Below are 24,724 nucleotides of genomic sequence, written 5' to 3' on the forward strand. Positions count from 1 at the left end.
GTGGGAAAACCGAGGCCCAGGACGAACCTCCTTGAGTAGCAGTCGCCCCACATCCAGGTGACTGGTCTCCCAGAACCGGGTTCAATGCACCGACCTCGACTACTTTTCTCCCACACGAGTCCCAGGTCCCGGAAGCCCGAGGGGCTTCGCGGCTTACTGAGCTCTTCGGTTTCTGCTACGGAAACCTTCCGAGGTAGGCGGGATGAGGGTCGTGATCCCCAGGACCCAGAAGTTACCAGGGCCTCAGAAACCTAAAGCGACCGCCCTGGACAAGGCAGAGCCTGGCCCCCAATCCCCTGGCCCTCCAGCCCCCAGCCTCAGAGCCCCACAGTCCCCCGACCCCCAACCTCAGAGCCCTCCGGCCCCCGACTTCAAAGCTCCCCGCCCCTGGCCCTCCAAACTCCCAGGCTCAGAGCTCCCCGGCCCCCCAGCCCCCAGCCTCAGAGCTCCCCGGCCCCCCAGCCCCCAGCCTCAGAGCTTCCCAACCTCCAGCCTCAGAGCTCCCTGGCAGGCCCCTCGGGCTCTCAGCCCTCCGCCCCAAGAGCTCCCCAGCCCCAGAATCCCCGGTTCCGCAGGCCCGAGCCCCCGATCTCCCCGGCTCCCGACCCCCAGTCCTGTCCCCCCGCCAGCGAAGACGGGGAGACCTCGCACGCGCGCAGGGAGGGGCCGCCTCAGCGAGCTGCGCACTCGGACTGCGCAGCCCCCGCCCTCCTTCCGCCCAGCGCCCGGCAGGCCCGATGCAGGTAGCGCGCAATTCGGCGCGGCGCTTTCGCCAGTGCTCTGGACAACCGTCTGAGAAAACGAACACTACACACACTCTGTCCTTTGATCACATCAGCTCCTACCGTGGCGACGCCTCCGAATGCAAAAGGCTGGAGCCAGAATACTCTCTGGCGCTTCGAACGGCTCCAAGGAGTAGCGAATCTGCCGAATCTGCTCGCCGGAAGTAGGGCTGCCCCTCGCCGGAAGTTGCGCTTCCTCCATTTTGTTGCCCGCTATGGCGGCGGTGTCGAGTTTGGGGCCGGGATGCGGCGCTTTTGACTGAGGGGGTAGGCCAGGCGAAGGCATTGGGGACATCGGCGCGGCGCAGAAGAGGACCAGTCTGGACGCCGGCGACGCTGTCATGTACGGCGCGAGCGGAGGCCGTGCCAAAACCGAGAGGAAAAGCGGCGCGAAGGAGGAGGCCGGACCCGGCGGTGCCGGCGGTGGGGGGAACCGAGTGGAGCTGCTGGTCTTCGGCTATGCCTGCAAGCTGTTCCGAGATGACGAGCGGGCCCTGGCCCAGGAACAGGGACAGCACCTCATCCCCTGGATGGGGGACCACAAGATCCTCATCGACAGGTCGGTTCCTCCCCCCACCCGTCGGTCCTCCCCTTCCCTCGCCCGCTTGATTTCGTCTGATGTTGACTTGATGGCCAGGACTAAAAGGAGGTTTTGTGGAGCCAGCGGGGGTCTGGGGGAACCCCCTCCTCTGTCCTTACATCCCCCTGGTTTTGGAGGGAGGGGGACGGTGAAACCTGCCCTAAGACGCTGGCTGGAGTTGCGTGCCGCGTGTGTCGCCGGAGGGATCTTCTCTGCTCCTGCAGCCCCTCGCGACCCCTCACCCCTGTCGCTGGTTCCAGTTGGCCACTCCGCGCGGTGGAAGCTGCCCGTGCCCTGGCCTCTCCCGACCGGCGTTCCTGTGGGGTCGTGCGCTGCCTCCCTACCCGAGGCGCTCCCACAGCTCCGTGTGGTGGGAGGGCACCCCGAAACGCCGCAGGCGGAGGCCGCGAGGTTAGAAAACCTTTTGGATCCCGAGAGTTGGCCTTGAACCTTGTGTGCCCTCGGCGCCCTCCTTGTGGAGCGCCCTTATTTTCCCAGCATGACATTTGAGTCCGCCAGTCCCCTCCTCCCCCATTCTGGGATAATCCGACGGATCTGACTTGATTCAGACCCAGGGTGAAGTTGCCAGTCAGTTGGAAGCCAGTTGACTTCGGGCAGATACTGGCTTTACTCTTAGAGGTAGTGTTCTTAGGGCTGGTTTCACAGTCTCTTAAAACCCAAGGGTGGAACTGGGATGCAGATGTGTTTCTTTTCAAATCAAACCTGCTTTAGATAATCGCCCTGGAGGGTGTTGAGCCGCTTTGGGCAGAGGGGTCCCGGGACTGGGGATTTCTAAAGATGTTTGGTTTGAAAAGGATGGCATTACATGGTGTAGGTTGTTTGCTCCCCCCCCTCCCATATTTTCAGTCCCCCTTTCCTTTTCCTCCTTGGGGTTTTTGTTTGTTGGTTTGGTTTTTGGCCGGTTTGGCAACTCTGCTTCTGGGGCCCGGACTGAAAAGCTAAGGATGACCAGCCATTTAACTGTGGAATAGTGTCTCCGAGTGAAGGAAGCCCGTCGTTTGATTAAAGCTGGATCCTGCAAAGCCCTGGGACATGACTGTAGGGATGACCTGTGAGCTGGCCAGAATGGACACATTCATGACCAAATAGGCCTTTTTCCATCCCTGACGTTGCCGTTTGGAGTTAGATCTAGACAACAGTGACTCTGGAAGGGAGGGTTGCCGGAGCAGGTCTGGACCTGACGCTCCACGCTCTGCTCAAACATGCTGTGCCTTTAAACCGTAGCTTCTATCGATCGGTGTTGCCTGTCAGGCAGCTTGCTTTTCCAAAGTGTTACTTGTGGTATTTATTATTAAAGTTTGGTAAGCAATGAAGTCTGAGCTCTTTATGCAGTTTTCCATATCATTCTGTACGTGATTGGAGTGAGGTCTTCCAAAACTAATGGGGAGCAAACGCCACACATGTACATGTATAATATTTTCAAATAATGATCTACATTTGTAAGTTAAGGAGGTTTGCATCAAAGTAAAATAATTTTGAAATTTAATAAAGTGCAATAACTTGGCTACTCTGGAATTTTGGCCTTTTTTCTTGCAAATGTCTTTTTTTTTTTTTTAAGTACTTTTTGGTCCTCATTACAAAAGTCAGCATTAAAAAATCAGGCAGACTTTTGTTCGTCCCTCGTTTGTTTTGCAACCCTAAATCTGAGTGTTTCTAACTCACTCGTTTATTATTTAATATTGCACATTGACGGCAGCTTCACCGAATCTTGATGTTAAAAGCATAGCAAAAAGTGCCCTTCTTATTCCTCATTTGGCTGAAGTGCCTGTTGGTCCGTGCACGTAGACATGGATGTGTCTTAACGTGTGTTATTTCCTGGGGGTATAAAGTTTAGGAGATATTTGTACTGCACCTGCTAATAGTTTTGCTCTGTTTCCAGTGAACCTCCTTAAACTGCACGTATATGTCACTGTTCCTGTGTATGTGTGTCTCTCTATCACATAACCCAGCACTTATTTCCTCAGCCAAGTGGCTAGGGGGCGAGCCTAGCCAAGATTTTACCTCCAATGGACGCAAGTTTCTTTGGTGAAGATCTCTCCTGAGAGTTCGGGACTAGCAGAAAGAAGCGAGGAAATTTCGACCGTTGGGTTCTTACGGATAGGTATTTATGTATTCGGTTTGTGTGAATGTAAGCTATGATATTTGACTTTTCAGAAAAAATTTTTTTATTTTTTATTTTTTTGCAAATGGCATTGAATGGTTGACCAAACCATAAACGGTAAGCACTGCCAGTGAAGTGGGCACCATTTATGCTATTAAAGGATTGTTTACCTTTAATTATAAGCCTTATATTATACAAAGGAATTTAGACTTTGTTAAGATAACTTGAGTTTAAAAGTAGGTGAGATATGACTAGCCAAATTAAATATAAATCTGAGAAGATTTTTTATGTTTGTTTTAATATTTTTATTTCTTTGTTTTAATCGGTAAGTATATATATATAAAACATCACACACAAACCAACCTAGACGTTAACTTCTTTCCGTTGACCAGCATGTTCATATTACAGATATGATGGGCGCGGTCACCTGCATGACCTTTCTGAGTACGATGCTGAGTATTCCACATGGAACCGAGATTACCAGCTCTCTGAAGAGGAGGCACGAATAGATGCCCTGTGTGATGAAGAGAGGTATTTAGCCTTGCATACGGACTTGCTTGAGGAGGAGGCGAGGCAAGGTACTGCTCAAGAAAAACTTACTTAAGCAACAAACTTTTTAAAATTTTTTAAGTATTTAAAATTTACTCCCATTCATTTTTTTATACTCACTCTTTCTGATATTATCTTGACAGTACCCAGTGGATTGGAAAAACAGGAGTCTTTGCGTTCTGAGAGGACCTCAGGATAGTTTATATATAGAGCCACAAAGAATTTTCCCAGCTTTTGAGGGCAGACTGGGATTTGAAAAAACAAAAACCAAACTCTTTAACTGTTCTTCTTTAACAGTATCGTATAAACTAAAATTGATGTTCTTGTCTTTGCCTTAACAATCTTTAATACAGTTCTTAATCCCCAAATTTCTCAGCAGGAAGAAATTTTCCACAAAGACGTGTATTCTGCTATCTGTGGTAAACATGTACTAGCAAAAGTACATATTAATAGATGTGAGGTGTGAATTTGTAAAAACATTTTTGCCTCAAAAAGAGGTTGAAAAAAGTGTGTTGTATGCTTTACTGATAGCTACAACTTTAGAAATATGTAAAATTTTTCTCAGTAAATTTCCACTTTTGTTAATAAAATTCTCATTTTTGTTCAAGAGGAAGAATACAAGCGACTGAGCGAAGCGCTGGCAGAGGATGGGAGCTATAACGCAGTGGGATTCACGTACGGTAGTGACTACTATGACCCGTCTGAGCCGACCGAGGAGGAGGAGCCTTCTAAACAGAGAGGTGAGGGGAGTGGTCTGCCCGCGGTGACACACTGCACGCCTCACGGTGGAGCCTTCAGAGTACAAGTGTGGACGCTAAGTGTAACATCAGTGTGACACAGGCAGCATTAGCGGAACTCCGTCTCAGGGTAGAACAAGGTTAGAAACTAGAAAACAAAGTGTTTCTGGAGGTGAAAACAATGCAGGCTCTTGTCTACATTGGACTAGTTGCCTTTCACTTATTTCTCTTTGACTCGGGTAACTGGAAATTATTCACTCTGGATTCTTTGTTTCTTAACTGATGACACATGCATTGATACACACGGTGAGTTCTCAGGGCATGGAGAGGAGAGGCGTTAACGACCTTGTGTGAACCTGCTTCTTCACACCCCCCACAAGTAAAATAATGACAAGGCTCAGTAGAAGGACACCTGTGGAGGCACTTCCTGCTCAAAAGAGAAGAGCACCAGACGTCCCAGGTAGACTTGGTGGGACCCGCCAACACGGCACCCGTGCGGTGTCGTACAGTAATATTTACATAAAATGGAAGATTTTAAGTTCATACTCTTCTGGTTTAACTCTAGGAACTTTGAATATAAAAAAAATAGTGCCCCCAAAATATCTGGACTCATGTAGTGCAGGGACAAACGTCCTTAGTCACTTTGGTAAGCCCTGAGAGCGCCGTTATCACGGCCTTGCATAATAACCAGACGTCAACGATCCGTAATGGTAACACGACCCGGAAACTTCAAGGCTAGATCGCTGTGTTGAGGACATTCTGTTTAAGGGGAAGGAGAACTGTGTGGGGACCCGGCTGGCTCAGTCGATAGAGCGCGTGACTCTTGATCTCGGGGTCGTGAGTTCTAGCTCCACACCGGGTGTGGAGCTTACTTAAAATAAGTCAATAAAAATTTTGAAGGGAAGGAGAACTTTAGAAACCATTCGAATGTTTAAAATAATAAACTTAGAATCACATTATACGGGGATTTCATCTTAGAGCTAACACTCCGTTATTTGGCACTTAATTGGTTTCTCCTTAAGTTACAAAGCTCCTAACAAGTCTGAAGTAGTTACATCAGCCTGATGTGCCAGTGTGGTCTGCCCGGCCTGGTGCGGCCGCGTGGGGTTCTCCTGCCCCCTTCACCGTGGGTGTCACCTCTACAGGACGTTGGGCAGTCTTGTGCAGGTGCTTCCTTGTTGCCCCGCTCCCCGTCCTGCTCTTCGCGTCGTGGGCGGCAGTCACTGCTGTGCAGCTGTGTCCCAGGAGCTTGTGAAAAGACTTTTCAGATGTCGTTGGAACGGGGTTCGGTTAAAGCCTCGCTCAGGCATGTCACGCCTTCAGAAGTTAGGAGGCAGGGAGATGTTCTTGCAGGTCCGAGAAGTAAGCACTCAGTGTTTGACCCACAGTGACTTACCCCTGTTAGGGTTCTGGGTAGTTTAGATTCTGTTGTTTTGTTCCCGAACCGTGTACATGATGTCTGCTTTAAATACATAGTATTTTTGATCAGAAGGAAGGAATAAGTACTATATAAGTTCGTACATGAAGAATGGAAATTTGTAAAGGCCAAATGTCTTTTGCAAGATCAAGTGACAATCTTTGGGAAAATCCATAATACTAATTTCTTAACATTCTCGGTTAGGGATCGGCACACTGCTGTTGGCCCAGCCGGCAGGTTTTATAGGTGAAGTTTCGCGGGCGCACCATCAATGCTGGCTTGTGCACACGGCGTCCGTGCAGCCTTGGCGGCTCAACAGCAAAGTCGAGTAGTTGGCCCACAGGCCACGTGTGGCCAGAAATGTGTGGCGGGAAATGCTTTCTGTCTGGCACTGTCCAGAAAGTTCCCGACCCCTGTTACACATGTCGGATATTGTCTCCATGTAATTAAACTTCTTTATAATTACTGAATTTTAAGAATTTCAATGTGACTTAGTTTTTCTCCTAAGTTGTTTTGTTTTTTTTGTTTTGTTTTGTTTTGTTTTGTTTTAAGATTTTATTTATTTATTCGACAGAGAGAGAGACAGCCAGCGAGAGAGGGAACACAAGCAGGGGGAGTGGGAGAGGAAGAAGCAGGCTCCTAGCGGAGGAGCCTGATGTGGGGCTCGATCCCATAACGCCGGGATCACGCCCTGAGCCGAAGGCAGATGCTCAACCGCTGTGCCACCCAGGCACCCCTCCAAAGTTTTAATATGCTTTTTCTTTAACATAATTTTCTCTTTAGTATCTTATAATTTTTTTCTATAATCACATTCTCAGGACTTTGCTTTATATGGTGATTAATTTTTTTTGAAGGTTTATTTATTTATAGAGAGAGTGCGCGCGTGCGTGCCTGAGCAGGGGGAGGGGTCTAGGGAGAGGGAGAATCTGAAGCAGACTCATCGCTGAGCGTGGAGCCTGATGTGGGGCCTGATGTGGGGCCAGGTCCCAGGACCTGAGGTCTGACGTGAACTGAAATGAAGAGCCGGGCGCTCAACCGGCTGAGCCCCCAGGTGCCCTGCTGATTAATTTTTTTAATGAAAGTCGGGCCCATGGGGAACTTATATCTTGGCTTTTTGTGCTTTGCTTATGCCAGTGTAGGTAAAATGCCACCCGTACACACGTGCTTAACAGAATGCACTTTGGTGCCCAGTACCACTGACGGGGAAGTTTTACTTCAGTGTTGCATTATTAAAAAAAAAAATAGGTTTTTTTGTTTGTTTGTTTTCCAGGGCCATCAGTGGGTCTAAATATTCCTTGATTTTCAAAATTACTCTACCGTCCTGGCATTTGGGGACATTTTAAGCTGGCAGCGTTGGCCCCTTTGCATCTGTGCGTCACCCCCTCTTCCTTTTGCGTGGCAGATTCTCATAATTTTCTTGTGTTTTTTAATCATTATTAAAGATCTTTTTTATGAAAGAAGGATTTGAACTTATTTGAATCTGAGTGTTGCAGTGGTTGTGTTTTGTTCTGTGCTACTGCAGCCGTTTTTCTGTAAACAAAGGCGTGTGTAGGGCGGAGCAGCTCTGGGTAGCCTCCGTGCTCCAGACAGCTCCTGATCGGGGCGCCTCTGCTTCCTGAGCAGCGGCAGGGGTGTTTAAGAGAAAAATTTCCCTCATTTCGTCATGATAGGGAGGTAGAGTAAAGGTCGTACTTCCATGCACACACCTTTGGCCCCACGCCCAAGGAGACTATGAGAGTTGAAGTTGCTACTTGATGTATTGCAAACCAGGGTGTCCAGGGTCGTCCAGCTCCACTGGGCCGTTTGGTCACTGCTACCGGGGAGCAGGGCTGCTGACGGCAGGAAGCTGTCAGGCTTGAGTGAGTCTCCGGTTCTTAGGGGAGAATAAGGCGGGACAGTGTTAAATAATTCTTACTTAGGAATTTATAACCTACCTATATCTCATCAGACTAGAATACCCAGGTTTTTAGGTATGATGAAACCTACTTACAATTCTTCTTGGCTTCCTGGAAGAATTAGGTTTGATAGGAAACCTTCAAAATTGTTCATCTCATCAAGAAACCATATGTGGTGGAAACATTTGTTTTGAAGATGATGTAATGTTTTCTTAATGTTATTTTTTTGACAGAAAAACCTAAGTAGGTATTGAAATCCTTTATAACGTTAGCTTTGATAAGTTTTCTATTACGTTTTTGTACATTTCACTCTGGCCTTTAAGTAGGTGATCTCCTGAGTGATTTTGAGGTATGCAGGTACCTTCCGATTCAGGAGGTTCTGACGTGCAGTGCCCCGTCTGACACAGCGGACAGAGCTGTTCATAGATGGAAATGGGAAAGAGGTGTCTAATTATTTGTGGTAGGGGATCATTTGCACGGGTGGGGAAGTCTTGGCAGTTACACTTAAGGGCTTTACAACTTGATGGTGAAATCCGCCCGCCACTTGGGGATTGAGCTGTGCCTGCCTCCTTGGGGATCCTGTAGAAACAGCTTGGAGGGGTCTCAGTGCCAGTTAAACACACACACAGATCACAGAGCTGGGAGCAGGGAGAACTGACCACAGTCTGAGTACCCAGTAAGCAGGGCGTGGTTGTGGGGGGACGTCCACTGCCAGGTCTCCGGGAGAGGTCGGTGCCTCAGCAGCCTCGTCTGCAGGGTTGGTACCATAACCTGACTGGTGTGTGCTGGGGCAGAGGAGGAGACAGGAAGGTGTTTCTAGAGGTGATGCTGGGAAGGTGAAGAACCAGGGTAGCGCCACTTGCAGCGGTCCCTCCATTGTTGTGTCCTGTTGGTGGCCACCTTTTTTCCTGGTCATTGTTCTGAATTTTTATATTTTCTTTTTATACAGAAAAAAATGAGGCTGAAAACATAGAGGAAAACGAGGAGCCTTTCATTGCCCCTTTGGGGCTGAACGTGCCGCCTGACGTGGAGCTGGTAGGTGTGCTTCCTGTTCACGGGACTGCCCGTTGTTATCACTGTGGGTTAGGAGCACCGGGTGTGCACGAGCCTGGTGGTAGCCGTGATGGCTCTGTAAGTTCGTGATGCTTTCAAATGATGTGAGTTCATGGAGACAAAGCCACACCCCCCTATTCTCCTCCAAAGCAAAAGGGAGGAATTCCAGCAGAATCGCTAGACCAGAGCATCAGGGACTCGAGGAACTGGCTCTCGGAAGTCATCGGTTGAGCCCCCATGTTTACAAGGATGGAGAAACTGAGGCCAAGTAAGCGGTGAGGAAGCTGCTGGCCACACTGTCAGCCACGTTTAGGCATAAGAACCATCTCGATCACACAGCGTGGCTTGCTGGGAATTGGCTTTGCCAGGCACTTAGGGAAATGCCTTTACCTTCCTTTCTGCTCTTGCACTTGGTCTTCCTGTCCCTTGTGATGATGGCCTGGTGGCATCTCCAGGCCCCTTGACACTCAAGCCCCCCCCCCCCCCCGAGGGGGGGACTCACCTTGGCCTGAGTGCTCTGCGACTAGAGCCTGGCAGAGCAGTGGTTCACACTCCCCTCATGCTGCTATTCCAGCTGCAGCCTGTTGGGTTCATGCTGAGTTAGAGGGGGCGACCTTGGGGTCTCCCGCAGCAGCCCTGGCTGCTTTGTATCTCCTGTGTCCTGTAATGCTGACAGCCCCGTACCCTAGCTGCTGTGCCCGGCCACAGGAGGAGAAGAGCGTGCCGTGCGGGTGGCAGGCAGAGTGTTGCACGTGCACGCTCGGGGGGCAGGGGTGGGGGGAATGTTGGTGCTTGGTGTGGGTTTTCCTGACTGCATTTCTAGCACCATGGACGCAGGTGTCCTAGGTTCTCGTGCCCCGGGTTCTGAGCCTCTGGGTGCACGGGGGCCGGGAACTGTTCGTGGAAGGAGCCTCTGATGATGGTTCCCCCCATTTTCATGTGTCGAAGGCAGGCGGCAGAGCCTCCACTCTTCCTTTCCTGCATTTACGCACTCACAGCCTCTCCTTCCTTCGCTTTCTCAGTCTTCGTGCAAGTAAGAGTAAAAATGTCTGGATTTTGCTGAGTGAAATTACTACGTATATTTGCTTCTCCATCTCCAGCATTCAGTTAAAGCTGAAAGTGTCATTTGAACGTTTGATATTCTAAGATTTGTGTTGATATACTTTCTGTGCATTGTTCTGGGTTATATTCCTACTTGTTCTGGAATGTGCTCTTTATTCCACGTGAGAGACCCATTAAAAACGGGTTGCTCCCTTACCTATACTTAATGCTAAAAGCTTTTATTTAAGGTTGACTATATGGAATTATATTTATTTTTATGTGAAAGATTATTTTTAAACTTTTATGCAAACATAAACATGTAAGTATAATAGATTTTTATTGCATTGTTTATTTCCTATTAAAATATTTAATGGCTGTGTATTCTCAGGCAGAGTAAGCATCACTAAGCTGTTTAATGGTCTGCTGGAACTAAAAATAGTCGCTAGCCATTGGAGAGCAGAATAGTAATTTGCTTTCTTGATGTTGAAGAGTTTCTGGTGATATTATTACAGACCGGCCTCTTGAGTAGGAAATTGTTTGATTCTGTGGAAACCATGTCTGCGTGCCTGTCGGGGTGCTGCTGGACAGGGTTTTTTCCCTCTATGCTGGCATCAGGGCTTGGGGGCAGCAGTTCATGGTCTGCGACTCACACTGCGATGTCGGGGCGGGGGGGTGGGTGGAGCATGGGGCACTTGTAGGGGACTTCGTGTCGGTGATGAAATGCTGAGCTTGTCGGCCTGTAGGTAGGGGCGGGTTGCTGCCTCCATGCACGGGGGCTGCCTTCACACGGGAAAGAAAGCAGGCATTCTAGGGGGTTCTTGATGCTTAAACCAGGCTTTTGGATTAGAGCCTAATGACTACAGGATCTGTGGGGTTTGTGTGAACAGTAGGAGTAGTTAGAAATCGTAGCACTCGGGAAGGCGGATGTTGGCAGGTACTTGAGACAGGCCGCAGCTGGTGCTGTCCTCCACAAAACCCCGGCAGCCCTCCCGCTCCACATTCCACCAGGCCCCTAAAGTGACCTCACGGCTTTGTTTTAGATTTCATAGTGGTTCTGTGTGTTTTCTTGGGTTTCTCCCTGGATATGTAGCCTGGCGTCATTTGTCCCAACGTTGTGTTTTCAGCCATCTGTCCCCTTCCTGGGGACCTGGAAGCCTGTCTTGGTCACCTCCTGAGCTCTGCACACACCCGGTCCCGATTCTGGCTGTACTCTGCTCTGTGCCTGCTTGTGTTGGGTTGTGTTGGTGCCCCCACAGCTGGCACACACCGGGAGCACCGCTGGGAAGGTGGAGGGAGAGTCACTCCGGTCAGCCACGGGTTCTGGAAGTGCTGTTGCCCCACAGACCCCATTAGAAGTTACTTCTAAGGGAAACATGCTCATTTGAACACACTTTATGAACCAGAGGAAAAGCAGGGAGGGATTCGTGTGTAATGGCTGTCGTGAGCAACATTTCTGTCTCTTGGATTAAGAACACCGCGGGGTGACGTTTGCTGACCACGTGCTGTGTACCAGGTACCGTGCACCGTGTTTTGCTCCTGTTCCCAGTCCTTGCAGCACCGGTGCCTGGGGAGTAGATGCGCTTGTCAGCCCGTGTGCAGGGGAGAGACGCTGAGGTCTAGAGAGGTCAGAGCAGCTGCCCCAAGGGAGGCACGCGCGGGTCAGGCCTGCAGCTCCAGCCTGGGCCCAGCTCCAGAGCTCTGAGCCATGGACTTAGGCCCAGCTGATTGGTGTTCAGCTTAGAGTGTTATTGTCATCGTAATTCAGGGGTTCTGTCGCCACGGGATGGGGGTGGGAAGCATCCTGTGGAGTTCTTGCCATGGGATTCGTGAAGACTGTTCACGTGTGATGAGCCTGCCCCCACCCCGTGCGCTGAGCACGTTTTGCAGGCACCTTGTCTTCCAACAGCTCTTTCCTCACAGGATGTAGATGTGTCTATCGAGTCACACATGTCACTAGATCCCATTGTAGCACCAGGATTTCGAATTTTGTTTTGGAAGTCCCTTCCCATGCCTAAGATTTAAAAAATATTTCCTGTTTCCTACTTTTGCATTTATAGTTTGTTTTTGTTTTTGTCTTTTTTTTTTTTTTTTTTTTTTTTTTACAATTGAACTGTGACTTGATGTAATATTTATTTTGGGCTGTGAGTGAAGTGGGCATTTAATTTTCCTCCCCCGATCATAGTGGAGGAGAGGGCCAGCCCAGCTGCTCCGGGGGCTCCTCACTTTTCACCCCCCTTCCATCCCCATACCACCCCGTCCTGGTCCCCCTGCTTCAGGGCTCTGAGCTCCAGCATTTTCCAGAGCTCTTAGGAGACCTGACACTGGTGTGGGCTTTCTCACCTCGTACACTGCTCTCCCACTCCCGGTGTCTACCCCGCAGTGTTTAGAGCCGTGTCAGTGTAGTTTGCGAGGAGTGAGGACGCAGGAGCCTGCTTCGGTGCACTAAGTCACTTACTTAAACCAGAGGTTTCCCGGGTAAGGCAAGCATTTCTCCCTTTATCATCAGTCTTTGTAACACATCGTATATGTGTATATGTCCTTGAAAACCCATTTTACAGTGGGGGTACTCGTGGTGTTAAATAGAAAACATCTCTGTAAACGTAGGGCTCTAGAGAGAGCAGAGACTGTTCCCACACCAGGTGCTGGTGTGTTAGCCCCTTGCTCTGGGAGCAGGCCCGGAAGTGTGCTCACCGTGTGCTCTGTTCCTCTGTAGTCACCAGTGCTTTGTGGCCACTGTCTTTTTACCATGACATTCTATCATAAATAGGTCTCCTTTTAGGAGACGTTAAACCAGCAGGTCAGTTTGGTCAGCAGAGAAGGCCTCCCTGTGGAGCCGACTGTCGTTTCCTCTCAAGGTCACTATTCTGAATTCACTGTTAATGATGGAGGTGTGTGTGGAACACAGTTTCAGAGATTAATCTTGCTGTTAGTCCAAGCCATTGAAAATCTGCCTCAGGATCCATGCTCCAGGCGCAGTGGGCCTTTGACATGGAATCTAGTTTATTTTGGGATCAGTAAATAACTTTAATTGTAGGTACTTATCCTGTTTAAGTGTGAAGGACTTTATTAGTTCAGGAATTAAGTTTGAGAATTAAGGCATTTATATTTTATGAAGGATGTGGTTCTGGAATTACAGAAAGCATCTTGAATACTTAACTGCCCATTTTTAATGAATAATTTCCCACTTTATTTGCATGTAATTTCTAAGTGTTAATCTCTTCGTTATTATTAAAAGTATTTTTGGAGTATGGCTTTCAGTGTCTGGTCTGACAAGCTCCATTTGTGGGTGGGAAGTGCCCAGCGTGTCATGTGGAGGAAGTAAGTTAGCACGGGCAGGAACCCGGTTGGCAGGGTCTGGTTCCTGGTAGTAACCTCACTGGGAGGCAGCAAGATGTGCAGCCTGTTGCGGTGGGGAGGCCCTCCCCATTCTGGCCAGACCTCACCCACTTGCTGTGGAGGCGAGTTAGGTGCAGGAGCAGTGAGAGCATGGCGCTTTCCGAGCTATGACGTCTAGTCCCAGCTAAGAAGGAAAGAGGAGTGACGTGTAGGCCCTTGAGAAACTTGGTGAACGTGCGCCCCTCCCTAGAAATATGCGTATGTATATAATTTGCATACAGCTTCTGAGGGTTCACGACCTCCAGTTCCATCACAGAACCTGGTTAATGTGGAGGTACAGTGACTTGGTGTAAAAAAGATCGTCTCAAGTCAGTTCTGCTCAAAGCTGGAGTGGGCACCTCAGTCTGTGAGTTTTCTCCCCATGAAATACTACAGAATCCAGAAATAGTCCAAAGTGTTGTGGAACCAGGGGCTGTTCAAACTGGGCTCATGTCTCTCTCTTTTTTTGTTAAAGATTTTATTTATTTGAGAGAGAGAGAGAGAGAGAGAGAGTGCAAGTCGGGGGAGGGGCAGAGGGAGAGGGAGAAGCAGACTGCTCTCAGCGCAGAGCCCAATATGGGGCTCGATCTCATGACCCTGAGAGCATAACCTGAGCCAAAATCAAGAGTCGGCCGCTTAACCAGGCTATCCAGGCACCCCGTCTCTTATTTCATATAATTGACAGTAAAACCAGGTTTTTTTCCTGTGTTTTAAGTCATGTAGCCAGTGAAAAAGAGGAAAAATTGATCACGTGAATATGTATGTTTTTTCATAGCCACCAACAGCCAAAATGCATGCAATCATTGAGCGCACAGCCAATTTCGTGTGCAAACAGGGAGCACAGTTTGAAATAATGCTGAAAGCCAAGCAGGCCCGGAATTCTCAGTTCGACTTTCTACGCTTTGATCACTACCTCAACCCCTACTACAAATTCATCCAGAAAGCCATGAAAGAAGGACGCTATACGGTGTTGGCGGAAAACAGAAACGAAGAGAAAAAGAGTATGTGAGACTGTGTCCTGTGTGGATGCGGGCCCTGTGCTGGGTGGCCTCTGGGAGGGGATAAGCCTGCACTGCAGGACTTCCAGAATGTTCCTGCAGCCCCACCACTAAGGTGTGCTAATTAAACCTGCTGGTGCACCCCGAGGGCGGGGCGAAGCTCTTCTTGAGTAAGTCTTGAAAGTACACTAGATTCCCAATTAATATTTCCACAGATAGTGACATATAATTAAATATTGATGCTATCAGAACATAATTATCTGGGTAGGAAATTTTTCCTCTCATTTTGGCTGTTTCACATTTCCTGGAGAAAAGAGTAAATCTGCTTCGTGGGATGGTTCCAGCCATACACGTGCCCGCGGATTTAGGGCCTAAGCTTAAGTTATGTGTGCACAAAAATGGAATGGTTAGTTTTGCTCTCTATTTATTCATCTCCACCTTAAGCTGTTGTTTTTATTAAATATCTAAATTGGGAATTCTTAACCACAAAGGCCAGTTAACTGTTTGAATAACATGCAGGGACAGCAGTCTGTCTGTACATGTCTGCTGTTGAATTTTTTTCTCTTGAGCTGAAACGTGATCTTCAGAATCATTTGTACAAATCTTGCTTACAGATCTCATTTTCTCCACATTTGTTAGTTTTTTAAAGTATCTGTTGCCGTTGTTCTATCTTTCATCAGGATTTTTGCCTTTTTTCTAAATTAAAACACAGTTGCTCCAGGCTAGTGGCGCTGGATGGGTATGCTGGCGGACGGCGCATGCCTGTCTGCCCCCCGCTTTCCGCTGAGCACGTTTGGGCGGCAGCGCCCCAGGGGCTGTTTCCCAGAGGTGCTTCCTGGGTGGATAACCGCCACACGGTTACCAGCAGCCCTGCCTATGTCTGCTGCTAAGTGTTTACACCCGTTATCTGTGCCGTGTCTCTCCCCACACACCAGAATCTTGAAACACACTTTTGCTTTCCAGAGTCGGGAGTCAGCTCTGATGATGACGATGATGAAGGAGATGGGAGTTACCTGCACCCGTCTCTCTTTGCTTCCAAGAAGTGTAACCGCCTGGAGGAGCTGATGAAGGTTCTGATCTTCTGTATTTTTTATGCCGTAACAGAACTTCTGCTAGTCTAGTTTTAGGAAATCATTAAGCAGCCATTTATTTGGTATCTTATTTTATCGTCATCAAGGTCTGTTCTGCGTTTTCACGTCTGCTTGGTGGCTCACACTTTTACTGGTGGCAGTAGAGTCCTGCCCACCCCTCCTTTCTTTCCCGAGTGGTTACTAGACGATGGAAGCCATCTGTTCACTCACTTCCTCTGGGACTCACGAGCAGCCACGTAGAGCACAGCCACGGTCGTTCAGGCCCTCTGTGTGCGCATGCCGAGGGTTTCCTGAAGCACGTCCACGTGCTCTGATACACCGTGTGCTGTGGTTGAGTTGAGCCTTCTTGGCCACAAAAGAGTTCTCCATGACTTAGGGTACGGGAAATGGTGTGATCATGCGTCCTCTCTGTCTGCAGCCTTTGAAGGTGGTGGACCCGGATCACCCCCTTGCCGTGCTGGTCCGTAAAGCCCAGGCCGACAGTCCCGCTCCCACCCCCCCCACAGCAGACGGCACCACGCAGCCCTCCCAGGTGGAATACACCGCTGACTGTGAGTACCTCGCTGTGCGCCTCCCAGCCTGCAGAGCGTACCCAGCAGGACGGCACCACAGGGATGCATGCAGTGCGCATCCGGTAGAGGGGCTGGGAGGACTCCGTCCCTTGGGGTCTTCATGGTTAGCCATCCTCGGCATGTGGCCTCATCCTTTTGTGTGTCCCCTAACGTTGACAAATGGCTGCTCTGTGTCCAGCATCAGCTGTGCATTGCAGGAAGGATGGAGAAGGGCAAGGGCAGAAAGGAGGTGCTCGGGGGCTTTGCCCTTCTTTGAAGACCCCCTCCCTCACCCAAGCAGCCGTGCCTGGTGCCTCCCTTTGACCCTCACAGACAGGACTGTGTCGCATGGTCTCCCGGCCCACAGTGAGGGCTGGAATCCAGTATGTCACGGCCCTAACCAAAGTGGAAGCTCTTGTTACGAAGCACAGGGAGCGTGGATGTTGGCAGGCTGGCAGTGCTGTTGTGTGCACAGTTGCTTTCCTGCAAAAGAGACGGCTCAAGCTGGCGTGCAGTGTACGCCTTAGAATCCCAGCTAGTTCCTACCTGTTCGGGCTGCTTGCGGGCCTTTTGTCTTCTTAATTACCGGAAGATTATTAATGGAAGGCAGATCCTGAGGTTCTATTCAAGTAATCATTTGAAAGCATTTGACCTGGGTCTCGTTATCTGATCTGGTTAAAATTACTCAGAAGTTAACAGAACGAGAGCAGAGGCTTTAGGACGGCTGCAAGGATTTGGGGTCCCTCCCCTGCAGATCCGATCAGTCATCCGGCCATAAAGCTCATCACCATCAGAGGGAGGGGAATCAGCCAGAGATTAATTCTCCTTTAAGACGTAGGCTGCGTATTATTGGAGCGTCAGAAGCAGAAGCCAGGCCCTTACACCCTTTCCTGGCGGTGACTCTGATGTGCCACCGTGACATTTGCAGACTTCGTGGGTCAGGGACTTGAGGGAACTTCATGCGCATATCCTGGAAAAGCCTCTTAAAGGGCTTGGGGTTTGCAGTGCTCATGATGGGGAGTGCTGTGTGGACAGCAGGGCCACACAGGTGAACGGGAGTCGGGAGTGACCGGTAGAAGTTGGCTGAGTGGAACATCCCTTGGCTTCCTTGTTTTCCTTTTTCCAACCTATCGTTGGATTTCTGCAAGTGAAACGCCCTGTCCGTGTGCATCCACTAGGTCGGTGAAGCTATTGAACTGTCTTGCACGGAAGAGGAGAGCAAGTTTGGGGTCAGGGTGACCATCATCCGATCATTCGCTCTGTTTATCACGGAGCACGTACCGTTAGGCACTGAGGGCAGTCGCAGGCGGCGTGTCTGCAGCCCCCACAGCACTGGGTGGGGGGATGGCGCCTGCCATGTGGCAGGCCTAGTGGCTGCTTTGTGACTCAGGCTCCCTGCAGGCTCTCAGAGCCCCATTGACACCAGCCCCTCCTTAGACAAACATCAGGTGCACCAGGGGCACTCCCTGCCTGGACCCGTGCCGACCTCCCCCAGGCAGTGCTCCAGCAGGGGGGCGCCAAATAGTGCCCGCCTCTCACACAGTGCAAGCCTGACAGGCAAGTGTGAGACGGGCGTTTGGGTCTGGTGCCTGGTGTCGCAGTCTCACAGCTCAACTGTCTAACCCAGCAGAGACGAAAGAGTCAGGGCTGACAGGACCTGTGGCTGCTTGCACGTGGATTGCAGCTGTGCCGGGGCAGGGATCGGCTTCCAGATTTTGCAGAGAAGCAAGAAATCTAAAACGTTTAGGTGAAATATCTCAATTTACAAATGTCAGCAATGAGTTCATATTTTGTAAAAAACGCAAGGCAGTCCAAGAAAACACACATCCAAGTAGGTGCTGCTTGCAGGCACCCCCACCCCCCACCCCCCGGCATCCTGCCTCTGCTGTGCCTGTGGGAGGGGTCATGGGTGTGAGGGCAGCAGGGCCGAGAGGTGGGTGTCCCAGAGCTCCTCTGGAGACCGGGCTCAGCAGTGGGCAGTGCTGCCTAGAGACTAGGGAGGCGGGCTGTGAGATGTCCAGATTTCACGTAGATACCTCGTTACCAGAAGCGAGAGCCATTTCCTTGACATGGGGAGGTCAGAAACTGGACTGCAGTGGGGCGGGAAGCAGACAGGGTGTGGAAATGGACGCCTGAGCACGGACTCTCTGAAGCTGGGCTGCGCAAAGGGAGAGGGGCTGTGCCCCGTGGGGAGTGAGTGTCCCCGTGAGAGCCCCCCGAGAGCACCAGCCTTAGGGTCACCGCAGCAGCCACTGTCCAGCATCTAGGGGTTGTGGGGTGATGCAGGAGGCCTGGACGGTTAGACACACTGATCCAGTTTCTAGGAAGAGTCCTGTGCTTGAAACTGCCCAGCACAAATATGTGTGAGCACCTGTATTCAGGTTTTCAAAGATGTTTTCATCTGCGAGTAGATTATATGGTTCTATTAAAAAAAATCAAGAATATGAAAAATTTGAAAAGGAGGCACAGTGAAGGGAAATGAGTGCGATCAGGTAGTAAGTGAAACGTTACAAGGGAAGAGACCTCGGGGCCTGACGAGGTGGTGGTTTCTACGAAGTCTGTGCTAAGAGCGGATCTTAGCGGATCTGGAAGTGGTACCTACGGACCTGAAATGTCTCCTGCCGCGGGTACGAGGTGTGCTGTGGGCCGGTCGCCGCGCTGGGCGTGTGTGGTGCGGGAGGTGCTGGCGCCCCAGAGCAAAGTTTGGGTGGCAGTCTGACTTGAGGGCTCTCACGCCCAGTTCTCCTCCCTGCTTCCATACAGTCCTGTAAGCAGTTAGCCTTCCAGCCATTTGCATAAATTTTAATTAAATATGTAGTTACAGTAGTTTCACTGGAAAAAATCGTTTCAGAGGAGAGCTCTGCCGAAACAGCAAACAGGCCCAGCCTACTGGAGAGGAGCCTCGCGGCCCTAGCGTGCAGCACGTCACGTTGCCAGCTTGCCCAGCGCGCAAACCAGGGGCACCTTCAGAGGGGGCGCGAAGAAGGGTCCTGAGGCAGACCCGCGTTCGGAAGTGGGTGGGCAAGGAAACACGGGCAGCCTGCAAGCAGGGAGTCTCCGGGGAAGAGCCCCGCCTTTTACCGAGCAGCCTGGCGGCTTCTAGGCCGAGGTGCCGCGTGGGCATCTCTCAGCAAAGTGAGGAGACTTTAACCGGTGAAGAATTCCCTCCTTTAAGCCAACAGACATTAGATTCCACTAATAGAAAAAATAAAATTACCGAGGAAGCAGAAGTGTCTAACACCAATAGCTTTTATGGTCAGATAGGGGGGAAAAAAAGTGCAGCGGAAACACAGGCTGCAGTGTGAATAATTCAGAAAGGTAAAAATGGCCATGCAGTTTTTTTAAACGTTTCCCTTCGAAGCTCTCCCGAATGGCATTGTATCTGCTGGCTTAAGAGCCCGACCCCCGGAGAGTGCGAGCCAGACTGCAGCACACGCGTACAGGATACAAGGCTGTTACGGTCGAGAGGCTTACCCGGGCTGGCACGTGAGAACATGAGACTTGTAAATCTTGGGATACAGTCAAGGTTTTTGGGCTGTCGAAGATGTTGTTTCACGTTAACAAGTTTGAATTCCTTCATAATGATGGCGATTAAAGGAAATCAGCGCCAGTGGCACCTCCTGTGCCACGTGATTTCCAGCTGTGCCGCAGGCAGAAGCGGGAGAGGGCGTGGTGTTCCTGCCGGAGGGAGCGTGTGCAGGCAGGCTGGCAGCGCGTGTCAGAACTTGGGGTGCACGTGCCTGTCATCCACACACACGTAAGGAAGGAGCTACAAGAATATTCGTCACGAGCCAGATTTCCAGTGCTGGTGGGAGACCGAGAGGCCCCGTGTGCCCTCAGGAGAGGACGGCGGGGACAGCTGTCCGCATGCGTTGGCAGGGCAGGTGCAGAGGGGTGGGTGTAGGAGGAAGCCCTTGGGTTGGATTCAGATGTGGAGGGAAGCGTCTCCAGTGGGTCAGGTGAGAGACCTGCAGGAGTGGGGTTCCACGGGGGACCTGCTCTGTCACCTGCGTGTCTGCACCTCTTGGACCGTGTAGGTGATTGTCCCTTCCCAGAAAAAGCACAAGATTGATGGGATGCTCTGTGAAACTAGGCCAGTATCCCGAGGGAGCTCTTGCGGGCCTGTGATGTTACCACACAGGTTCAAGACCGCCTGTCAGCTCTCCCGTCCCAGCTCTTCCCCGCCGGAGCCCCTCAGAGCCGGGGTCACCAAGCTTTTCCAGTTCTTTCTGTTAGCGCATAGTTAAGAAATCACTTCAGGAGGTCCATGGCCATTCCCTGTGATTGGTTTCTTGCTGATAGAGATTTTCCTGGATAGAGGCAGCCTTGGAAGAAAAGCATCTGTTTTTATTTTGGAAGAATTTTCTTTAAAAGATCCTTAAATATAGATGTGTAAAACTGACAGTTTTTTCCTTTTATTAGCTTGACAGTGATTTTCTGTTACTTGGTTGTCTCCTGCTATTTACCTGTAAATCTTGCCCAAGAGGGGCACAGATACAGTTACTATGCGGGAAACAGTAATACTGAAGCACTGCGCACTGGTACAGCACGCGGTTTCTAAAAACTAAAACGCCAACCCAGTTTTTTTGAATGTTTCATTCCATAAATAGCTGAAGTGAAATTAAACCGTATCGTGTGGCTAGACTGGATGTTTTCTTGCTTCTGTTCTGGTTTTTTAAAATATGATTTTGCTGTTCTTGTTCATGGCATTTCTTTCTTTTTTTTTTTTTTTTTTGGCAAAATCATAACCTTGAAGTGCTTTACTTACCTTCTAAACTCTTTTTTTAAAAATGCTTTTATTGTAAGTGAAGGGAAATAGAAACAAGAAAGTAAAAATATTACCCAGGATCCCACCACCCAGAAGTAGACATTCCTACCATAATCCCGGACACAGCGGAAACACTGACGCAGTGTGGTGACGGGGGAGGAGCGCGGGGAGCTCCTGGCTGGGAATCCAAAGACGGGCTTTATGCAGAACAGGGATTAGAAAGTTGGATGTACAGATAGAAATTTTTTTTTTTAAATTTTATTTATTTATTTGACAGAGATAGAGACAGCCAGCGAGAGAGGGAATACAGGCAGGGGGAGTGGGAGAGGGAGAAGCAGGCTCATAGCGGAGGAGCCCGATGTGGGACTCGATCCGGGAACGCTGGGATCACACCCTGAGCCGAAGGCAGACGCCTAACCGCTGTGCCACCCAGGCGCCCCCAGATAGAAATATTTGTGTTAAAGTGGAAGGAAGCTTTTTTTAACTTTACTCGAATTTAGCAGAAGAGCCTGTAATCAAAAATCCAAGTGAAGTAATTGCGGGTCTTCAGATGAAAGTCTCTTGCAGGCGTCGGGGATTCAGTTGTGGAGACTGGGAGACCGTTAGAGAGATTGGGATTGCAGCTTTTTTGTAAAGCTCTGTTTTTATCTTAGATGTCACTAACTGTGAAGCTGGAGGAAATTAAAATACTCCTGAAATCCCTTCCCTTCCCCCTGCCCTGACTCCTGACTTTTCAGAAGCGTGTGTTTCTGTTGCGAGAGTGTGAGTAATGCGGATGGGGCGTCTCTGTGCCTTGAGTCTCGTGGACCTGTGCTGTGAGGGTTCTGTTGGAGGAGCGCCTCCCTCCCACCCTTGTGCGGACAGGAGAGCTCGTCTGGGCGTCAGGGTCTTGGGGAGCATCTTCCTCGCGCTAGATCTTTGTAAAGCTAGCGTCCAGCCTGGTCTGTCCTGGAGAGGCCTGGCTCAGCCGGCTGCTGCCTCCGACCAGTCGTGTGCAGTTATTAGCTGCTTGGTTTTCACTCATTGCTCCTGGACGCCGTTCTCGGAGCTCGGTCACGTCGGCGAGCACCTTGGCGGAGAGCACCGTACCAGGAGCGCTGCCTGGAACCCAGGAGCGCTGCCGAGTGGGCTCTGGACTTGGATGTTGCTGTGAAGAGGAAGGGGCCGGCTTCAGCTCCCCCACCTCGCTGCTCGGGGGCTGTCTCTCTCTGGCTGGACGCCTGGTGACCTGGAGCGCATTCCGCAGTTGTCCTGGAGCCGGTCCTGCCCCCTCTCACAGATTTGGTTCTTGGTCCGGGAGGCTGTTTTCTGTTGTGTGTCTCTCATTACCTTTTCTGTTCCGGTCGTTGGTTTCTCTGCTTAAAAGATGTCAGTTACCTTCTTTTGGATCTTTTTCTTCTGTGTGTATCACTTTCTCTTTTTTGTTTTACTCTGTCTCTCTTCAGCATTCAGCATGTGGGTCTGTCCATCTGTCCGTCTCCTTCTGCATCAGTGACTGGTTTTTCAGTCACACCTGTTCTGTCCGTTGCAGTCTAAAACATGTTGGTTCTGTAAAGGTGTGGTTTTGGTCCTGTGTTCTCTCAGTGCGACAGTGGGCTCTGCAGACTTGCTCCGAAGGTCCCAACGTCACTTTTCAGGTCCTGCGCCGCGGGTGCGTGCACGTCTGCTGTTGCAGCCGGTCCGCGGTCCTCGAGCACAGACAGGAGGCCGCGAGGGGGTGTGGCCGGGCCCAGCAGCACGGGCTCCACGGACTTGAATTTCATAGAAATTCCGACTGCTGAAACATGTAAAAACTGTTGTGAGCTCTCCCGGGCTGCACAAAAGCAGGTGGTGAGCCCAGTTATGACCCAGCTTAGCTCAGCCCCTGTCCCGCTCAGGGGTGGCTTGCTTTCCTTTTCTTTGTGCTCCGTGGAATTCTCACCAGATTCAGCTGTGGCTCCGAAAACTGAAAGCTCGCTTGCGTTCTGTTTTCATCCAGACTGCGGTCGTTGCTGCCTCACTGCCCGGATGCGGGAGCCTACACAGCTCTGTGCTGCCCTTTCCTGGTCATCTTAGACCTTCTGTCTGATGCTGTAGGCACTTCCTCCTTGACACTCTTCCCACCGCCTCTGAGATCCTTTGTCTTTTGAAGTGCAGCCTTCTCTGGAAAGCCCATTCTGTGCTCTTCTGTGAGATCCTGAAAAAGCCCCTGAGCAGGTGTCCTGAGTGGGCAAAGCCTCCAGTGGGCAGGCCCTCCCCACACATCTGCAGGCGTCTCCACCCTTTGGTTCAGGTTGCACACTTGAGCTGCTCCCTTTCTTCACCCAGAACTCTCTGGAACTTGTTTTTTATGTAACAGCCCTCCAAACCTAATACAGTATTGAAAACAAAACTTTTTACGTGAGGGTCACTGATGAAGACTTTAATGGGTAGAGACAGGCCTTTCTAGAAGGTTTTATTTGCCCAAAGGAGAGCGATTGCTTTTAAACACTGGGCTGAAGTGCCTGAGTCCTGTATTCAACGGCTAAAGCTGGTACGGTTAGGTGGTTTTCCAGCTGTACAGACGCCGTTCTTCAGCATTGCAGAAGCTGTTGAGGTTTTCCTAGTCTAAGGCTTTGGTACCCCAAGACAAGTCTCCTGTTGTTTGGGGAATTTTGGTTTTTTTAAGGATTTTATGTATTTGAGAGAGAGCGTGTGCACAAGTGGAGCAGAGGCAGAAGCAGACTCCCCGCTGAGCAGGGAGCCCGACGTGGGACTCGATCCCAGGACCCCAGCCCAGGACCCCAGGACCCCGATCATGACCTGAGCCAAAGGCAGATGTTTAAACCGACTGAGCCACCCAGGCGCCCCTCGTTTGGGGAATTTTTTGTAACACTGGGTTGTCTGGAGGTCCTAAGGGAGTAAATAAAAGGTAACTTTTATTTACTTTATTTACATAAAGCCCATAAAAGGATGGGCTTTATGGTAACAAGTGGTAAGTTTGAACACATTCAGACATAGATGGTGCAAATGATGAATGCTTTCAAGTGTCTAGGGCGTCAGGCAGGGCAGTGACACCTTTTACTTAAAAACTGTCCACTTATGTTGACACTGTGTTGTACACCTGAAGTTAACGTACTTTGTGTGTCAGCTATGCTGAAAAAGAAAAAAGGTTGCTTTAAAAACACAAGTGTGGATTTAGTATTGTAGGGATTGTTGGTTGGCTTGACTCTGGTTTCCCTGAGACACGAGACTCCGTATTATGGAGAGCTAGCAGATGAGAACCCTGCCTGAAACAAGCGGGGGTCGCAGGGACCCTTCAGGAACTCGTGGAGACGGTCTGAGTCCACCAGGTGAAGCTGGAAGTTTTGGGGATGGGGTAAGCAGACTGTCCAGTGGAGGAGAGACATGCAGAACTGGGAAGCACGAGAGATCGCTGTTGGATTGTTTTGTTGGTGCCTGGTGTTTGGACTCCCATAATTTCACCTCTCCTGGGGGAAAGGTCTTCAGTGTGGAGAGAGCATAACTTTTTAAACTGTGGGCAGAGGAAAATTCTCCAGTCGAATAGAGTGCTGATGAGATTAATACTGAGTTCAGGATCTGAATCTTTAGGTGCTGATAAAACCTTTATTAAGGTTTATTTTCAACAGAAGCGGTCGTGGCATGGAGTTTTATGTTACATCATGAAATCACCATGAAAATTACTTACTCTGACACTGGTCTGTCAGCTGTTAACTACACGGGAGGGGCGGCTGGGGGCTCGGGCTGCAGTCCTGCTGTGTGTGCCCCGGGGTGTGTGCAGTAACT

The 24,724-nt window shown here is 50.1% G+C and overlaps 1 protein-coding gene across 1 annotated transcript in view; it reads left to right on the forward strand.

Annotated features, from left to right (window-relative positions):
• The first annotated feature begins 977 nt into the window (after positions 1-977).
• Positions 978-24,724, forward strand: part of LOC103678904 (splicing factor SWAP) — a 70,695-nt gene continuing 46,948 nt past the window's right edge. The window contains exons 1-7 of the mRNA XM_040620051.1: positions 978-1,341; positions 3,893-4,062; positions 4,642-4,773; positions 9,032-9,117; positions 14,327-14,552; positions 15,513-15,619; positions 16,059-16,191. Of these exons, the coding sequence (XP_040475985.1) occupies positions 1,124-1,341; positions 3,893-4,062; positions 4,642-4,773; positions 9,032-9,117; positions 14,327-14,552; positions 15,513-15,619; positions 16,059-16,191 (1,072 nt within the window). The 5' untranslated portion in view covers positions 978-1,123. The remainder of the gene's footprint in view (positions 1,342-3,892; positions 4,063-4,641; positions 4,774-9,031; positions 9,118-14,326; positions 14,553-15,512; positions 15,620-16,058; positions 16,192-24,724) is intronic.

This window comes from Ursus maritimus, unplaced genomic scaffold, assembly GCF_017311325.1.
Source record: "Ursus maritimus isolate PB19 unplaced genomic scaffold, ASM1731132v1 scaffold_33, whole genome shotgun sequence".
Classification (NCBI taxonomy): domain Eukaryota; kingdom Metazoa; phylum Chordata; class Mammalia; order Carnivora; family Ursidae; genus Ursus; species Ursus maritimus.